General features: G+C 49.5%; 1 protein-coding gene and 1 long non-coding RNA gene across 4 annotated transcripts in view; one reads left to right on the top strand and one right to left on the bottom strand.

Annotated features, from left to right (window-relative positions):
* Positions 1–18,363, top strand: part of LOC310678495 — a 179,885-nt gene that overhangs the window by 27,705 nt on the left and 133,817 nt on the right. The gene's annotated exons all lie outside the window — the stretch shown is intronic.
* Positions 1–18,363, bottom strand: part of P3H2 (prolyl 3-hydroxylase 2) — a 235,765-nt gene that overhangs the window by 106,611 nt on the left and 110,791 nt on the right. The window contains exon 1 of one of the 2 annotated variants that reach the window (XM_083442107.1): positions 12,218–13,348. The exons of the other annotated variant lie outside the window; for it this stretch is intronic. Within the exon in view, the coding sequence (XP_083298233.1) occupies positions 12,218–12,667 (450 nt within the window). The 5' untranslated portion in view covers positions 12,668–13,348. Of the gene's footprint in view, positions 1–12,217; positions 13,349–18,363 lie in introns of those variants that run through there. 2 annotated transcript variants of the gene reach the window in all.

The raw sequence follows: 18,363 nt of genomic DNA, 5'->3' as shown, positions 1-18,363 counted from the left end.
TCACAGGAGTGAAAAACAACAGAGCGAGCAGACAATGCACTTTTATAAATATGTGTGTGCACTGCAAAACTCTCATTGTCCCTAAGCCGGTGGTTTGGTTAGCAATGGTTTTGTTTTTGCTTTTCAAAACCTCAGATTTATTCATCCCCTGCCAGGTCCCGGCTTGACCCTGTCTCCTCTAGCGAGCATCTCCCTCGCCTGTTTTGTTTTGCCCAGAGATGCTTTGGCAAGAGGCACCTCTGCTGTGGCTCCAATGTTTCCACCACACTCAGTCATGCGCAGCACCTAACAGCTGACATGTGCATTTCGCTCCGCCTGTTTCTGCTCGGCCCCCTTGCTCAGAGCTCATCGCCTCGCCCGAGACCCTCCAGACAAAGGAGGCGAGAGCCTTGTGCCAACTCCCCAGTGACTCTCCCTTCCTCCCTCTCCACGGAGGGTTTTCACCTCATTAAAGATTAGAAACCCAAACACACCAAACAGACTCAGGAAAAGAACAAGCTTGCTTACCCCAAGATGCTTGGCTGGGTTTGCACATTCCTCATGCCGAATTCCTACGATGAAGAAGTGCAGAAGGGCTTTCTGAAGGAGGCACCTGCAAGAACCTCCAGACCTGGACCCCAAGATCTCTTGCCACTTCCCTCTTCGCCGTTTGTTGTTGTTATTTAGTCATTTAGTCGTGTCCACCTCTTCGTGACCCCCTGGACCAGAGCAGACCAGGCACTCCTGTCTTCCACTGCCTCCCACAGTTTGGTCAAACTCATGCTGGTAGCTTCAAGAACACTGTCCAACCATCTCGTCCTCTGTTGTCCCCTTCTCCTTGTGCCCTCCATCTTTCCCAACATCAGGGTCTTTTCCAGGGAGTCGTCTCTTCTCGTGAGGTGGCCAAAGTCTTGGAGCCTCAGCTTCACGATCTGTCCTTCCAGGGAGCACTCAGGGCTGATTTCCTTCAGAATGGAGAGGTTGGATTTTCTTGCAGTCTATGGGACTCTCAAGAGTCTCCTCCAGCATCAGAATTCAAAAGCATCCATTCTTTGGCGATCAGCCTTCTTTATGGTCCAGCTCTCACTTCCATACGTCACTACAGTGGTTCCTCAGGTTAAGTACTTAATTCGTTCTGGAGGTCCCTTCTTAACCTGAAACTGTTCTTAACCTGAAGCGCCACTTTAGCTAACGGGTTCTCCTGCTGCCGCCGCGCCGCCGGAGCACAATTTCTGTTCTTAACCTGAAGCACTATTTCTGGGTTAGCGGAGTCTGTAACCTGAAGCATATGTAACCTGAAGCGTATGTAACCCGAGATACCGCTGTACTGGGAAAACCATAGCTTTAACTATATGGATCTTTTTTGGCAAGGTGATGTCTCTGCTTTTAATGTCTCTGCTTTGCCGTTTAACCATTTCAAAGACAACATCTTGCTCACAGGTAGGGAATGGACAAATGGGCTGAGATCAGAAGGGGGGGGGCTTGATAGTTCCTCTGCCCTCAGAGGCTTGGGTGGTGTGCCAGTAAAGGGCCTTCTCTGTGGCAGCCCCTAAGTTGTCGGATTCCATCCCCTGAGCGCTGCACCTGCCACCTTCACTGTACAGCTTCCAGAGGATTTTGAAGATGCGCCTGTTCACCCTGGCATTTGAAACTTCAGGTGTACCATTTTAAGACCCACCTCATTTTTACAGTTGTAAGTTTGTTTGTTTGTTTGTAAAAAAATTATATTGTGCTGTAATGCTGTAATGCGCCCAGAGACTTAGGGTGAAGGGTGGATAATTAATTAACGTATTGTTTCTGATTTTTCCAGTTCTCCACATTTTCACATTAGTTTGCAAAACACCAAAAGGCCTCGTGGAAATCCCTCAGCCCATCAGGGGGAAAGGTGATGTATAAATATAATAATAATAGTAATAATAGCCATGACAACAACAATTGTTTCAACTAGTTTACACATTTTTTTCTATGCAATCCTTGCCTAATATTAACATTTTTGCAAAGCCATTTCCCAAAATATAATGCATTTTGTATGTTACCTTTTGCCAATATGTACCCTGACACGAACACTTTAGTTGTGAGCACATTGCCTGTTTGGAGAAGTGCATTGCAAAATTCAGAAAAATGCAGACACCAAAGGACTCCTGTGTTCCAGTTCGTGTATAGTTTCAGGAACAGAATTGAATTCTGCCCCACCCTTCCTTATGGAGTGCCTGCCCCCCCCCCCCCCCGCAAAGTCCTATGGCAGGGAGGCCTCAGACCCCCACCCTTTGAACCTTCTGAGAGGCAAATCTGTGTCCTGGGCCTGAATCCGAGATCTTTTTAGCATCTGCTGCTGCCCCTACAATGTACCCCATCTCTATCACACACAGAGGGAGAATCGTGGCTTTTAAATTAAAAGAAATGGAAATAAATAAAGGTCTTATGTCTTTAATAAAGGTTCATAAATGTACCAAGCAAAAACGTATATAGATATATAGGCCACATGTCTAAAGCAGCACGGGAGGACCGCCCTGAAACCATTTTCACTCCCAGGCTGATCAGGTGTTTTCTCTGCAAGGTCAAATGGAGGAGCCTCCCCGTTGTCTTTTCCTTCACAAAACCTGTCTTAAGGGTATGTCTGTGTATGAATAGGGTGAGCCTGTGACCTGGCTCAGGAACTAAGTAGTTATCATTACAAAAGACTGGCCAGGCTCCCCAGGGCATCCAATCAAGTGAGCACTAACAGGTAACTTGCCAGACAGGAATTAAACAACACACTCAGATTTCTGTTGTAGACCACCCCTTTCTGTAATGTAGGTATGATGTGTCTGGGGGGTGGTCTTGGACTCCAGGGAGGGAATTAAAAATGTCTATATAAGGGCAGGCACACCTTTGTCCTGAGTCCTCCTCCTTTCCTGCGTGTGAGGGGAGCACCCTGTTGCAACAGATCAATAAAAATCAGGCTTTCTAGCTGCTTTGCTTCTCAATATTCTCTGGCTGGCCTCTGTTCTTTTCTCTGACCGATGGAGAAATGGAGAAGCTACAAAGGACTCTATAAGGGCTCTTGTGTCCTCCATAAGGGAATAAGGGCAGATTTTTGTTTGTTACAAAATTAAAGGGAGGAGAAGCTGGAAGGGGAGATTTCTTCACCCTTCTTCGCCCTCCCACAGGCTGAGGCCACATTCGCCAGGCAAGGCGTGGGTTTTGCCTCCTGCCCCAAGCAGAAAATAAAAGGCCATTTCATATGCTGGGCAGCCCAGGGAGGCCCTGTGGGGAGAGGCAGGCAGCCAGCCTATTTCGACCACTGTGATCATTTAGTGGCTGACCCCAAATCCTTTGATGCCCGCCTGCAGCACAGCTTGTTAATGATTTCCTTGACATGGAAAAATAAAAGGAAAGTGAGGGGTGTTGGTTCAGATCGGTGGCACGGCTAAGAAACGCTTCTCAGATGCCTTGCTCCTGCCAGTGCTGGACTTATGCATAAGCTAAGCAAGCTATAGCTTAGGTCCCCACTCTCTTGGGGGCCCCAAAAGAAATTAAAGGAAAAAAACCTGGATGGACATTGGGCTTTCCTGGTTTGCTCATTTCTATATACAGTGGTACCTTGGTTCTCAAACAATTGCATTGTACAAGTTAGAACACTTAATTTCATATTAATAAAGCTTGATATAATTATTAGTAGTTTGCATCATATATTTACACCTATTATTATTTCATGTTATGGCAAGTTTCTAGAGACTAGATTATGAGTCTTTGTAAATTGTGTTTCTAAAGGAACTTTTGTTATTCTATTGCTATTTTTTGCACTCTCTCTCTGTCTCTCTCTCTCTCTCTCTGGGAATCATAGATCTGTAGAGTGGGAAGAGAGCACAACCTGCTGCGATGCAGGAATCGTTTGCAATGACCAGCCAGTCAGATCAATCACCCCCTAGGCTGTTAGCATTTATTCAGCAACAATCTGTGGTTGAATGCTTGCTAATTTCACTCATGTTTCCAGGTGGTTTGGGAGCAGAATGTGTCAAGAGATACAGGGAGGAATGGGTCAAAGGAAGGCTTTCAAAATCCCCGCAGAGCACTACGCAATATTCAGGAATTGGGCTACGAACATAAGGAGAGCCTGCAGGATCAGGCCCATGGGGGCCACCTAGCCCAGCATCCTGTTCTCGCAGTGGCAAACTGGATGCCCCAAAGGGGAACCCACAAGCAGGATTCGAACTCAAGAGCAACACTCCCCTCCTGCGGTTTCCAGCAACTGATATTCAGAAGCATGGCTGCCTCCAACTGTCAAGGACCATCAATAGCCCTCTCTTCCTCCTCTGTGAACTTTTGCCTGATCTCCTTTCGAAGCTATCTAGGTTGGTGGCCCTTCCTGCCTCCGGTGGAAGTGAGTTCCGTAGTTTAACTACACCCCACAGTTTAAATATGATCAAGCATTTTCAAGAAGCAAGTCCCAGCGCATGTAGCAATTTGCAAATGAAAGTTCCTTTGGATGTCTGGCATGTTTGCATGCTAGATGGCAGCTGTCTGGCTGATTCAGAGTTTCTGATCTTTTTCCATATGGTTGGCCAACGTTCTCTGATGCATCTAGCCAGACTGAAGCATCTTTAGTCCCTCGTGGGTTATTTTTGTCCCATATTAATTTTAACCATCCTGCACAGGGTGATATTTATCCAGGGCCGAGTCCTCTGACTGACAGCTTTGCTCAGAGAGTTTCCAGCAGGAACGGAGGCCAGCCAGAACCTCTCTCTGGCTGAACAGGATTACTCCAGAACTAAATGCCAGCAAATAGCACAGATTCCTTATTACGAAAGGAATTATGCCTTGGTTTGCTGCAACATTGTTGTCTGAGACTTGGAACAATAGGCAACACAAAGAATGGAAAGCTCTGAAATTAGTCTAGCAATTACACAGAATTTTTAAAAAGCAGAGCAAAGTTTTCCAAAGGATGGTTGTTGCACTTCGGTCTGGCTTGACATCTAGTTGGGAGCACCCCAAAAAATGTTGCCAGACAAGTGAATTGAGGGACAGTGGCTACTGCCAGGCTGCACTCAATGGGAGGAACTGTTGATGGAGACCATATAGATGCCTCGTTGAAACATGTCAAAGCACCTTTCTTGTCGCATGTGGCGCTCCCTGCCTTAAGAAAGATTTGTTCGGTCACCTCTGAGACAGTGTTGCATCGCCACCACTTAAAATACGTTTTTGATTCTGCAACATTTTGACCTAATTTCACTTGCCCTCTCCTTTTTAAACCCTTCATTATTTCACTCTTCCCCCAAAGAGATTTGAATGCCGTTGTTGTTGTTTAGTCGTTTAAAGGTCAGCACCAACACTTTGAATTGTGCTCAGAAACGTCCTGGGAGCCAATATAGATCTCTCAGAATTGGTGTTATGTAGTCCCAGCGGCCGCTCCCAGTCACCAGTCTAACTGCCGCATTCTGGATTAGATGCAGTTTCCAAGTCACCTTCAAAGGTAGCCCCACGTAGAGCACGTTGCAGTAGTCCAAGCGGGAGATAACTAGAGCATGCACCACTCTGACGAGACAGACAGCGCGCAGGGAGGGTCTCAGACTGAGTACCAGATGGAGCTGGTAGACAGCTGCCCTGGACACAGAATTGACCTGCACCTCCATGGACAGCTGTGTGTCCAAAATGACTCTCAGGCTGCGCACCTGGTCCTTCTGGGGCATAGTTGCCCCACTCAGGACCAGGGAGTCCTCCACACCTGCCCGCCCCCTGACCCCCAAAACAGTACTTCTGTCTTGTCAGGATTCAACCTCAATCTGTTAGCTGCCATCCATCCTCCAACTGCCTCCAGGCACTCACACAGGACCTTCACCGCCTTCACTGGTTCTGATTTAAAGGAGAGGTAGAGCTGGGTGTCATCTGCATACTGATGAACACCCAGCCCACTGGGTGTGCTTTTGAACTGCTAGGTTGGCAGGTGCTAGGACAGAGCAATGGGAGCTCACCCCGTCGTGGGGATTCGAACTGCCAACCTTCTGATCAGCGAGCCCAAGAGGCTCAGTGGTTTAGACCACAGCACCACCCGCATCCTAACTAGCAACTAATCTCCATGATGCCTTCCCCATAATTTGCCAGCTAATTCTTTTTTTAAGTGAAGATGCCTGGGATTGAACCAGGACAGTTAGCATTTGGAATATGTGCTTTTATCTATGAGTTATTGTCAATAGTTCAAATAAATGCAGTCCCCCCCCCCAATGCTTTGGCTGAGATTCCTGCATTGCAGGGGGTCAGACTACATGACTCTTGAGGTCCCTTTCAACTCTACCGTTCTTTGATTCTAAGAAAAAGAATAGAAGCACATTCATTATTTCCTCTAAGGAGCTCAAGGCACCCTACATGGTTCTCCCTGTCTCCATGCTGTCCTCAAGGCAACCCTGCGAGGGAGGTTAGGCTGAGAGACTGCGACCGGCCCACAGTTGCAAAACACGGTTTGTGGCTGAGCGGGCATTTGAACCCTGGTCTCCCACTCTGACCACGGCGCCAGGTCTACCTGCATGCAGACTGGCAAGCTTAAACAGAAGCAGCAAAATGAAACAGGGCCTGATGGTAATCCGGTGAGGAATGTAAGCAGCGTGTGATTTTTAAAAGCGTACGATCCGCAGATCTCTCCTGGAGAAGCAAAATGTCAAAAGGGTGTAACCGAGGTGTGCCGGCATGTATTTCTTTGGGGGAAAGTTTGAGCAAGTTCCCAAAGGAATAGAAGAAACGTTTAACTGATAGACCTTTAAACATTCCCACAAAACTTGCCAGGCGTTCTGCTGAGTCACAGGAGGCTGCCCAAGGGAGAAGGAAAAACCTGCGAGGGACCTTCTCTAAAAATTCCCCCTGACTCAGCCTCCCTCACCATCTCCAAGGCTGTCTTCTCCCTGATGCATATCTTCGCTTGGCACGGGGTGTCATGCCCTCAGCGCTTCATGAAAGCAGCAAGCAGCACAGGACCATTGCAAAATCTGCAATGGTGCCAGTGTGGCATAGCAGTTAGAGCATCAGACTGGGACCTGGGAGACCAGCGTTCAAATCCCTCCCACTCGGCCGTGAAACTTTCGCTGGGTGCCTCCACAGCCTAACCAACCTCACAGGACTGTTCTGGGGATTAAATGAGGAGGTAAAGGTAAAGGGACCCCTAACCATTAGGTCCAGTCGTGACTGACTCTGGGGTTGCGGCGCTCATCTCGCTTTATTGGCCGAGGGAGCCGGCGTACAGCTTCCGGGTCATGTGGCCAGCATGACTAAGCCGCTTCTGGCGAACCAGAGCAGCGCACAGAAACGCCGTTTACCTTCCCGCCGGAGTGGTACCTATTTACCTACTTTCACTGGCGTGCTTTCGAACTGCTAGGTTGGCAGGAGCTGGGACCAAACAACGGGAGCTCACCCCGTCACGGGGATTCGAACCACCAACCTTCTGATTGGAAAGCCCTAGGCTCTGTAGTTTAACCCACAGTGCCACCCGCACCCCTCAAAATGAGGAGGGGGAGAACCGTTTTCTAGAATCATGGGGGAAAGTGGGATGTGATTGCAATAAAGAACAAGTTCTTATGTTGTCAACTGCCCTGGGATCGTTGGACGAAGTGTGGTATATACATTTAAGAAATGACGGTGGTGATAATAATGTCCAGGCAGGGACCACCAGGCCACACATTGTGGCAGAATCAGGGGTCTGTTTTCGGTGTTCCCAGAACTGTATGTTTCAGATCTCTGCATTTCTCATTCATTCATTCTTCTCAGCTGTCAATCATGCTGACTCCTCTCACTCCTCTCCTATCCTCCCTTCATTCTTTCTGCCCTCCAGAGTGGTGGCAGGAACATGGTGAGTATTGGGGCGGGGGCAAATGTGAGGGCTTTGGAGGCAAGCTATAGGGGAGGGGAGATTTGGGGAGCTGTGAGGGGATGGGAAAGGAGGGGCTGAGCAAGTTGTGAGGGGAGGGGTGGGTGAGGTCCAAAGGGGGCGTGTTGGCAATGGGGCAGAGTTGGCGGAGGTTTTCGAGCCAGGAGAGCAGAGCCGGCTGCCTCTAGTACACAGCATATACAGTGGTACCTCGGGTTAAGTACTTAATTCGTTCCAGAGGTCCGTACTTAACCTGAAACTGTTCTTAACCTGAAGCACCACTTTAGCTAATGGGGTCTCTTGCTGCTGCAGCGCCGCTGGATTTCTGTTCTCTTCCTGAAGCAAAGTTCTTAACCTGAGGTAGTATTTATGGGTTAGCGGAGTCTGTAACCTGAAGCATATGTAACCTGAAGCGCATGTAACCTGAGGTACCACTGTATCTCAGAAAGTCATGGCACATAAGGAGAAAGAGACAGGGAGGGAGAAGGAAAAATGCAAGCTTAGGCACCAGTTCTTAAAAGTCCACAGTTCTTATTGGAACCAGCTGGAAATGGTTCATGTAGCCTAATGTTTTAACTGTTATTAATTCTGAATTGTGAATGGTTGCAACCTGCTCTGGGACCTGATGATGAAAGGTACGTTGTTAATAATAATAACAATAATAATAATAATGCACATTGCCCCTTCTCCCCAGAGATCCTCGTCACTTTGGTTTATCGACTACAGACCTAGAGCCCCCAGCAGCCTTAACAGACTACAGTTCCCATGATCCTTTGGGCAGGGTGCTTTAAATGTATAGCATGCACACAGCCTGCCTGTAAGATCTGTTGAACAGTGAACGTACTTGCTCAGGATGTGGTGGATGCAGTGGCGTAGCGTGGGTTGTCAGCACCCGGGGCAAGGCAAGTAATTTGCGCCCCCTAACACGTGGATTTGCGCCCCCTAACCCTAACCCCCAGATGTTGTGCCCAGTGTGGCCGGCCCCCCCTGCACCCCCCACGCTACGCCACTGGGTGGATGAGATCACTGGATGAGACTGTTGCCCTGCAGGGGGTTGGACTAGATGACTCTTGGGGGTCCCTTCCCATCGTACAATTCTATGGTTCCACCTAAGAAACTATGCACAGCATCGCAGCCTAAGCCTACTGTGGCTTCTGGACCAGGTAAGTGCTTCAGAAATGCACAATATCTTAAACTGGGAGCAGGGAGCCTGATATATTATGAACTGTTCCTTTCCCACCATTGGGAGCCAGCAAAGAAATGAAGAGAAATCCAGGGTTTTGTGGAGCACAAAGCACCCGCTCCCCTCTTTGAAACCCACCCCTCTCCTCCGCCAAACAAAGGAAAGCGAAAGGGCACAGATAACCGGCAGCCGGCCGGCCGGCCAGAACCCCTCCAGGGAACAATTGTTCGGGATTCACTGCAGGAAGTCCAGCCTAACCTCATTTCCTCTACGGCTTTCGGGAACTTAACCCTCAGGTCGAGACGCAGCCCAAACCCACAGCAGGATGGCCGCAGGTCACTTATAGAGAAAATAACGGCCTAATCCCTTTCCCTGCCAAGGGATCATCTGTGAAAGGAGGAGGGAGAGAGATGTCAGAAACACTACTAAAGGAAATAAGATGATCCCAGGGCAAATGCACTGTGTGGATTTTGTGAGGGGTCCAGGCTGTGGACCTTTATGGCCTTTTCCCCCCACAAGAGAAGTAATAATATTATAATAATTTTATTATTTATACCCTACCCATCTGGCTGGGTTTCCCCAGCAACTCTGGGCAGCTCCCAACAGGTTAAAAACAGAATAAAACATCAAGCATTAAAAACTTCCCTAAACAGGCTGCCTGCAGATGTCTTCAAAAAGTCAGGTACCGGTAGTTGTTTATTTCCTTGATATCTGCTGGGAGGGCATTCCACAGGGCGGGTGCCACCACCGAGAAGGCCCTCTGCCTGGTTTCCTGTAACCTCACTTCTTGCAGTGAGGGAACCACTAGAAGGCCCTCGGAGCTGGACCTTCATGTCCGGGCTGAATGATGGGGGTGGAGATGCTCCTTCAGGTCTACTGGGCCGAAGCCGTTTAAGGCTTTCAAGGTCAGCACCAACACTTTGAATTGTGCTTGGAAACGTCCTGGGAGCCAATGTTTGGCTCCTGCTTCTAACAGTGCTTTAAAAGTAAGGATTAGGCCAACCTGGTGCTGTTCCTAAGTTCTGGACTGCAACCCCAGCCCAGCAAGCAAGAGCCCCTCTCAAGGTGCCAGAATGATAAAATCGAAGAGTTGGAAGGGATCACAATAGCCATCTAGTCCAACCCCTTGCGATGCAGAATCACAGCTAAGGATTCCCTGATGGATGGCTTTCCAAACTCTGCTTACAAACCTCCATTGACGGAGGGCCCACAACCTTCCCAGGCAGTCCTCATTCCACTGTCCAACAGCTCTTCGCTCTTTCCATCATTGCCTTGCAACCTGCTCTGGAGAAAGGATAGCAAGAAAGCGGGGGATTCTTTCACCTGGCACAAAAAGAGGGAGACAGTGTCCTCAGAATGACTGAGGATATGAGAAGGGCTTTTTTTTCAGTTCTGGCACCTCTCAGGTGGGGAGAAGGGAGGTGTTCTGGGTGAGTTCCAGCACCTCTTTTTCTAGAAAAATAGAACTGGGTACCAGTATTAATGTGCTCACCTGATTTGGTGTTAGGGATAGGAAAGGTGGGAATGTTCTCCAGGATACAGGTGAGAAGTCTCACCTGCAAGGAAGCTCCTGGGGTTCAAGCAGCTGATGAAGACACAGTTTTCAGCATCCAGTTTTGGATGGTGCCAAACAGCCAGGCGGTGTAGGGAAAAAATGGCTCATCTGTGGGTGTGGTGTGGTGTAGTGGTTAGAGTATTGGACTAGGAGCTAGGAGACCAGGCTTCAAATCCCTGCTTGGCCATGAAGATGACTGGCAGTAGCTCTTTGGGACTTCAGACAAGAGTTTCTCAGAGCTTGTAGAGCAGATGTTCTACCATTGAGCCTTCCCTTCCCTGTCTCTCTCAGCCTATTCCGCAGGGTTGTTGTGAGGATAGGTAGGTCACTTTGAGCACCTTGGACAAAAAGGTGGGATACATAAATATCCCCGTGGAGCAGATAGGGAAGAGCACAGCTGGATGGGACAAATGTTTGAGGATAAACCAATCAATGTGGAGGGCAGTTGTCAGCTGTAGTGGAAGAGTCTTCTTCCCTCCTAAGCAAGACTTGGTGGGGAAACACAAAGGACAGCCAGGATGAGAGGTCTTCTCCAAGCAGATGGTGAGAACCTCAGCATGGGAAGCAGAGATCTGAAGTCTCAGGGCATGAGGGCATCTCCCTTGGCTGGATATGAGTTCTCCTAATAAGCTGCCTTATACAGAGTCAGACCATCTAGTCCCATATTGTCTACACTGACTGACAGCAGCTCTCCAGGCTTGCATGCAGGTGAGTCTCCCAAGACAGATGCTCTACCCACTGAATAATGGCACTTCCCTCTCTGCAGGGAAAGTGTCTCTCATGCCCTGGTGGCTCACCTACAGCAATTTGAAGGGAAAAGCACACCTCATGTTGGCTGGAGACCCTCCCTGGAAGCAGAACGACGACAAAATCAAAGTAAATGCCCATTTACAGCCCTTTCCCGATGCCTCAAAGACATCCAGAACCAGTCTGTACGTGTGGAAGGATGGCAGCCGGGGGAGGAGGCTTCCAACAAGAGGGTTACTGATCCCTATAACCCAGACAGGCTCCTCAACCCTCATACCTGGATAAGTCAAAAGGTGTCACCTGCTTTAAACATTTTATTTTAAAACACTGGAACTCCCTGCCTATTAATCTCAGACAGGCCTCTTCACTGTACTCTTTCTGACACCTGCTTCAAGACATTAATGCATAAAGGAGCCTACTCAGATGTTTAGAAGGCTGGTGTGAGTTTTATTCATTATTCTTCAGGCTCTTGTTAAATTAACTATTTGAAAGTTTTCGATTATCGTTGTTCATTTTTCCTAGGGATCATTTTATTGTTTTATCTTTTTCATAAACCACTTTGACGTGGCTGTTATACAGTCAAGCAACGTACAAATTTTGTGAAATAAAAAAGTAACAAATTTATTTGTAACTCTTCCTGGGATACCTGGGTTCAAATTACACACTCAGCCATGAGTGAGTGGTGACCTGGAGGGCCACTCTCTACCTCACAGAGTTGTTGTGGGGACTAAACGAGGACGGGGGGGGGGGGCATGTATCCTTATGCTCTTTGGAGAAACAGGTAGAATATAAATACAATACATTAACAACAGACAACAACAACAACAACAACAACAACATCAACAACAACGCAATGATTATCCTCCATGCGCAAAGGTGCGCAGGTGAGGCATAGACAGGCGTGGGCACTCCCCTCCCTTACCTGGATGTAGGCTCTCTGGAGGAAGCTGTAAGGCACCCTGCGCTGGAAATCCGCGCGCACCTCGTCGCTGGCGACGTGTCTGGAGTCCGCACCGGGCAGCGCTTCCCGGCGGCAGGAGCGCAAGCAGCGCGCCCGGCGGAGCAGCGCGCCGAAGAAGCGCAGGTCCCGCCGGGCAGCATCTTCGCGCGGCTCAGCGTCTTCGAGCGGCGCTTCCCGACGGCAGCGCAGCGCGCAGCCCAGGCGCGCCTCCCGCAGGCGGCGCTCGGCGCTCAGCGCTGCCTCCAAGAAGCGCACGGCGCCGGCGAAGTCCCCCTGCGAGTGCGCCTCCACGCCGGCTGCGTAGAGCGCGTCGTAGGGCGGCCCGGGCTCCAGCTCCCCGGCCCCCGACGCCTCCAGCTGCAGCAGCAACAGCAGAGGCTGGAGCAGAAGGAGCAGCAGCCCGGGGGCCATCCCCGCCGCCCCGCTTTCCGGGCTGGGACGCGCCGTCGAGGCTGGGCAGGTGGCGACGGGCGCGCCGGACGGGGCGCACGGAGGATGCTTTGCGGAGGAAGGCTGCTGAAGCTGGCTGTCGAGCGACGGGCGCTCCTGGGAAGGCAGGAGGCAGGAGGCAGGCGGCGGAGGTGGAGGTGGAGCCCTCCCCCTCGGGGTTTCCCCTCCGCCCAGGCCAGAGGGCCGGGAATGCCCGGGGGGAGGAGAGGCTAGCCGTCGGCGCTTCCCTCGGCTGCGAGCGGAGCAGGAGAGCCAGGAGAGCGAGCGAGAAGCCGCTGGGGGGAGCGCTCCGTCTGCAGCCCGGCCAAGCTCGCTCTCTCTCCTCCCCGGCTGGCTGCTGCGCCGGAACCGGCAGCGCTTCCAGGGCCGGGCGCGCCTCTCGCCCGGCGGGCGGCTTGCCTGCTTCGCCCTCCTCTGCTCGCCAGAGGGACTGCTTGCCTGCCTGCCTCCCTGCCCTGCTCGGCGGGGCGGAGAGAAAGAGCAGGCGGAGGAGGTTGTCCCTCGATGGCTACCGGCGAGGAGAGAGAGGAGCCGGCCGTGCGGCTTGACCTGCGGGGGGAAGGGGGTTCCCCCCTTCGCAGTTTCTTCCCACTTTCCTCCCCGCCCTGCCTCCTTCGGAACAACGGGTGCTGGAGAGAGAAGGCGTCGGGAGGGCACGGGAAAGTATCATTCGTATTAATATCGTTATCATATTTCTATCGTGCCTTTTGCCGGGCCGGGACGCAAGACGGCTCGCGCAGAGAAATCAGAACAAGCTGAAAACATAGAAAGGACAATCGCCAAAATGTACTTAGAACTAAAAAAAAATCAATTGCTGGTGGTTTTTGGATTTCCTGCTCACCAGCAACCGAAAGGTCCTAGGGCGCGTTTGGCAACGTAAAAAGGCCAAGTTAAAATGAGGGCCACCAACTTAGCTCAGGTAGAGAGGCTCTTCTCTGGGTCCGAGCACCTTCTCTCAAGTAGGTATGGTAGGAACATGTTGACACACCTTTTTGTGTTGCGGCTACCAGCCTGTGGAACTCCCTGCCTCAAGAGAGATTTGTTTGGCCAGCTTCTGGGTTTGCCAAAAGCACCTCATTGACTTCTGTGAGAGGCAGTGGCTCTGGGCAGTTGGCCCTTTGACTGGGTCCAGAAGCACAGGACTTTTCTCACGCTGATTCATTTCACCAGGACCCCATACTCTGGCTTCCCTGCCAGTTGAGTGGCCTTATCGTTGCACATTGCCTCAGGAGAGTGAGGAAAATTATCAGAGATGATTCCTACCCTGGCCGGCACTTTCTCGATCTCCTGCCCTCAGGCAGAAGATATAGAAGCATGACTAGTCGCACCAACAGGGTAAAGAACAGCTTCTATCCGTGGGCTGTTAGGCTGCTGGATGAAAAGATAACAACAGGGCAACTGACTTTTGGGTTTGGTGGGTGTGCGTCAGTAAACGAGAGGATTTAAGACTAAGAGAGTTGAGGGGGGGTGCTTGTGTAATCTCACTGTATACAAGTTGTGCAAGTGACAATAAAGTATTTCAATTTCAATTGCAGTGCTATTATTTTTATTTTAAATTTCAGTCTTGAAACTGCTGTAGAGTCATGTCCAGTATTCTTTATGCTGCACAGAAGCTGCAATCCTTTGCATGCTTTCCTGGGAGTAAAGACCCCTTGAAGACAAGGAGATTGAATCCTGAGTACACAATTACGCCCAGAACTGAACACAGTTAGTTAGAGCGTGGCACTGATAATGCCAGGGTTGCAGATTTGATCCCTGTATGGACCAGCTGCATATTCCTGCATTGCAGGGGGTTGGACTAGATGATCCTCAGGGTCCCTCCCAACTCTGTGAATTCTATGATTCTAAGGTCTAAGAGCAGTGGAATCCAACAAAAGCAGTTTCCTTGTGAAATTTTCTTAGGGGCAGATTTCCAAAAACAAGCTGTCTAGTCTGAGCTTCATTTATCCACATTCAAAAATGTCTCTATAATTTTTTTTAAAAAAATCTGTTTTACAATTTAAAATACCGTATTTTTCGCCCTATAGGACGCACTTTTTCCCCTCCAAAAATGAAGGGGAAATCTGGGTGCGTCCTATGGGGCGAATGCAGGCTTCGCGGACCTCTCCGCAAACAGCAGGAGCGCTCCCGCTGCTGGCGGAGAGGTGCCTGCATGCGGAAGCCTGCGCGCGCTGAGCTCAGCGCGTCCAGGCTTCGCGGACCTCTCCGCTAGCAGCGGGATCGCTCCCGCTGCTGGCGGAGAGGTGCCTGCATGCGGAAGCCTGCGCGCGCTGAGCTCAGCGCGTCCAGGCTTCGCGGACCTCTCTGCTAGCAGCGGGATCGCTCCCGCTGCTGGCGGAGAGGTGCCTGCATGCGGAAGCCTGCGCGCGCTGAGCTCAGCGCGTCCAGGCTTCGCGGACCTCTCCGCTAGCAGCGGGAGCGCTCCCGCTGCTGGCGGAGAGGTGCCTGCATGCGGAAGCCTGCGCGCGCTGAGCTCAGCGCGTCCAGGCTTCGCGGACCTCTCCGCTAGCAGCGGGAGCCAGCACTGGGCTCCCACGGCTTGCAGAGAGCTGCCTGTTTGGGGGCTGGGGTCGGGGGAAGCTCGGGCTTCCCCAACCCCGCGCTTGGGGGGGAAATAATTTTTTTCCTTTATTTCCCCCCAAAAAAACTAGGTGCGCCTTATGGGACGGTGCGTCCTATAGGGCGAAAAATACGGTACTCATTTTTACAACCTTAAAATATCAATGACTTCCCTTCCTCTCTTTCCGTGGTTCATTTTACATATCATAAATCCCTGCATATCTTACAAAAACTATACCATTCAGTATTCCATCATTACATCCATCAAGACTTATTTACACTCTTGAATTTATCTCAGTGCTGCCAGCATTTTCAGCTGTACACAATTATTTCCCATATATTCAATAAACGTTTTCCAGTCTTCTCTAAACGTGTGTTCTTCTTGTTCTCTTATTTTATATGTTAAATATGCAAGCTGAGCATATTCTGTCAGCTTAAATTGCCATTCGTCGTTAGTTGGGACCTCTCTCGTTTTCCATTTTGGGGCTAACAAAACATGGGCCACAGTAGTGGCATGCATAAATAACATTTTTTGACACCTGGGAATTTCAGTCTGAATTATCCCCAACAAAAAGGACTCTGGTTGCTGGTTTTTTTGGAAAGTACTTTTAAACATTTTTTATATCCCAATACTCTTTTACACGTCCACCACACGTGAAAGAAGGTTCCGTCCAGCTCTTTGCATCTCCACATTCAAAAATGTTTGCAGCATCAGAACATAAGAAAAGCCCTGCTGTTCATTTGTGGTGGTCTTTGTTTTCATGTGTGAATGAACAACCACACCCTAGGCCAACCCCAACCTCACTCACCACCAAAGGAACACAAGTGAACAGCAGAGGACCTGCACAAGCAACGCTGACACAAAACCCCACATATATTAAGTAAAATAGAAACATTGCCACCCAACCCCACCCAGCTTCCCCCCCTCCACCTCCTTCCCCCTTTTCTTCCTAATGTCTCAACAAATGAAACTGATTTGTAAAAAAAAAAAAAAAAAAGGTTATATGGGGGGAAAAAAACGAGAGAGAGACATTGCACACACCTTTGTAAATCAATAAAATCTTTAATAAAAATACATTAAAAAACAAAACAAAAGCCCTGCTGAGTCAGGGCAATGGCCCATCGAATCCAGTATCCTGTCCTCATAGTGGCCAAACAGATTTCTCTTCTGGGAAGCCTGTAAGCAGGATTTGAGCGCCAGAGCCCTCTGCCCTCCTCTGGTTTCCAGCATAACTCCCTCTGACTGTGGACGGCAAAGCATAGCTATTCTGGCTAGCAACCATCAATCACCATTGATACATCAGGACTCTCAATGCACAAGGACATAGGAAAGAGACTTGCACTGAGTCACTGACCACCAGCAACCCTTCAGGGGGGAGGGGGCTTTCCCAACTCTACTGGGAGTTGCTGCAAATTCAGCCTGTGTTGTTCTCTAGCCAACAGCCCCTGCAACTGCCAGCATGCTCATCTGTCTTTTTGCAAAAATAAATAGTTCCGCTATGGTGCCAAGTCCTTCTCAACTCCCACCCCCTGCAGAGAGAATGATTTATGGCATGGAGGTGCCTCATACCACCTGGGTGAGTTTAATTAGGGAAAGCCTGTCCTTACAAGTTAACAGGGTTATGCAACAAATGTTTTTTTTAAAAAAACACAGCTGTAGAGTATGCATTTCGGGGGGGGGGGGTTAGTATGCAGCAGGAGGAGAACATGAGCTGTCTGCGAACAGCTCTCCAATCTGACTGACTTAGTAGGGTGGGCTTGGGTGCAGTTGAGAAGCCAAGGAAAATCCCCCAGTGTCAGTCAAATAATCTGTTTCTTGGCAATTGCTCCCCTAAACCTTCCCAACTTTGAGAACATGGATCTCTGCTTCCAGGTGCCTCCCTCACTATATGTTGAGTACATCTTGGATGGTTTTGCATTTCTGACTGCCCTGACCTCTTTCATTTCGGTGCAGAATCTCACCCCTCTATCTAAAGGAGTTACTTCTTGGCCCCCTTCAGCTTCACCACCTGGGATTAGGGCCAGCCAAACGAAAGCCTCCATGAAGCATCCCCTTCCAGCCTTCCTCAGCTGCCGGCACATTTCGTAGCCTCCCTTGATGTCTCCCTTTTCACCTCTGAGGAGTCTGACCTGCCAAGAAATTACTCATGGTGGAATCATCCCCAAAGAAATGACCTTTTCAATTTTTCTTTTATAATTCCCCCTCCAAAGATCTCTCAACCCAGTGGAACTTGCTGTGTGTGTAGCGGATCTCCCCTCGTCCAGGAAGCAAACAAAGAAAAAATAGAGCCTTATAATGTTTTGTTCGTTCAAATAATCCTCTGGAGTTCCAGGTTCTGAGCTTCCAGGTTCTGTTGCAGAGAAGCAGTGATTCTATTTATTTGCTGCTGCTCCATTTTGATTTCTGGACTCAAATATACTATAAACCCTGCTGGATGAGGCCAGTGGCCCCTCTAGCCAAGCATCATGTTCTCCGAGCGGCCAAAAAGATGCCCCAGTCGGAAACCAGCAAGCAGGATTTGAGCACAAGCAATCTCTTCTCCTGCCGGTTTCCAGCAAATGATGTTCTTTGCTGCTTCCCACTGTAGAGTTGGAGAAAGTTCAGAACAGGGCAGCCAAAATGATCCAGGGGGTGTCGAAGAGACCCCCCCCCCATGGAAGAAAGGAGGTTTTGGTTTAGAAAAAAGGTGGAAGTGGCGTGGTGTAGGTTTCTAAAACTGTGCCTCCTTCTCTCATAACACAAGAACGCATGAACATCTTAGGAAGCCGCACGTTGGAAGATTCAGGACAGAGAAAATGAATGAATTCTCCATGTAATATAATAATAATAATAATAATAATAATAATAATAATAATAATAATAAATTAATTTATACCCTACGCATCTGGCTGGATTTCCCCAGCCACTTTGGGCAGCTTCCAACACAATAAAACATCAAACATTAAAAGCTTCCCTAAACAGGGCTGCCTTCAGATGTCTTCTAAAAGTTTGGTAGTTATTTTTCTCTTTGACATCTGGTGGGAGGGCGTTCCACAGGGCGGGTGCCACCACCAAGAAGACCCTCTGCCTGGTTCCCTGTAACTTGGCTCCTCACAGG

The sequence above is a fragment of the Podarcis tiliguerta genome (assembly GCF_965153285.1).
Source record: "Podarcis tiliguerta genome assembly, chromosome: 5".
NCBI classification, from domain to species: domain Eukaryota; kingdom Metazoa; phylum Chordata; class Lepidosauria; order Squamata; family Lacertidae; genus Podarcis; species Podarcis tiliguerta.
This window is presented reverse-complemented; position numbering and strand designations above follow the sequence as displayed.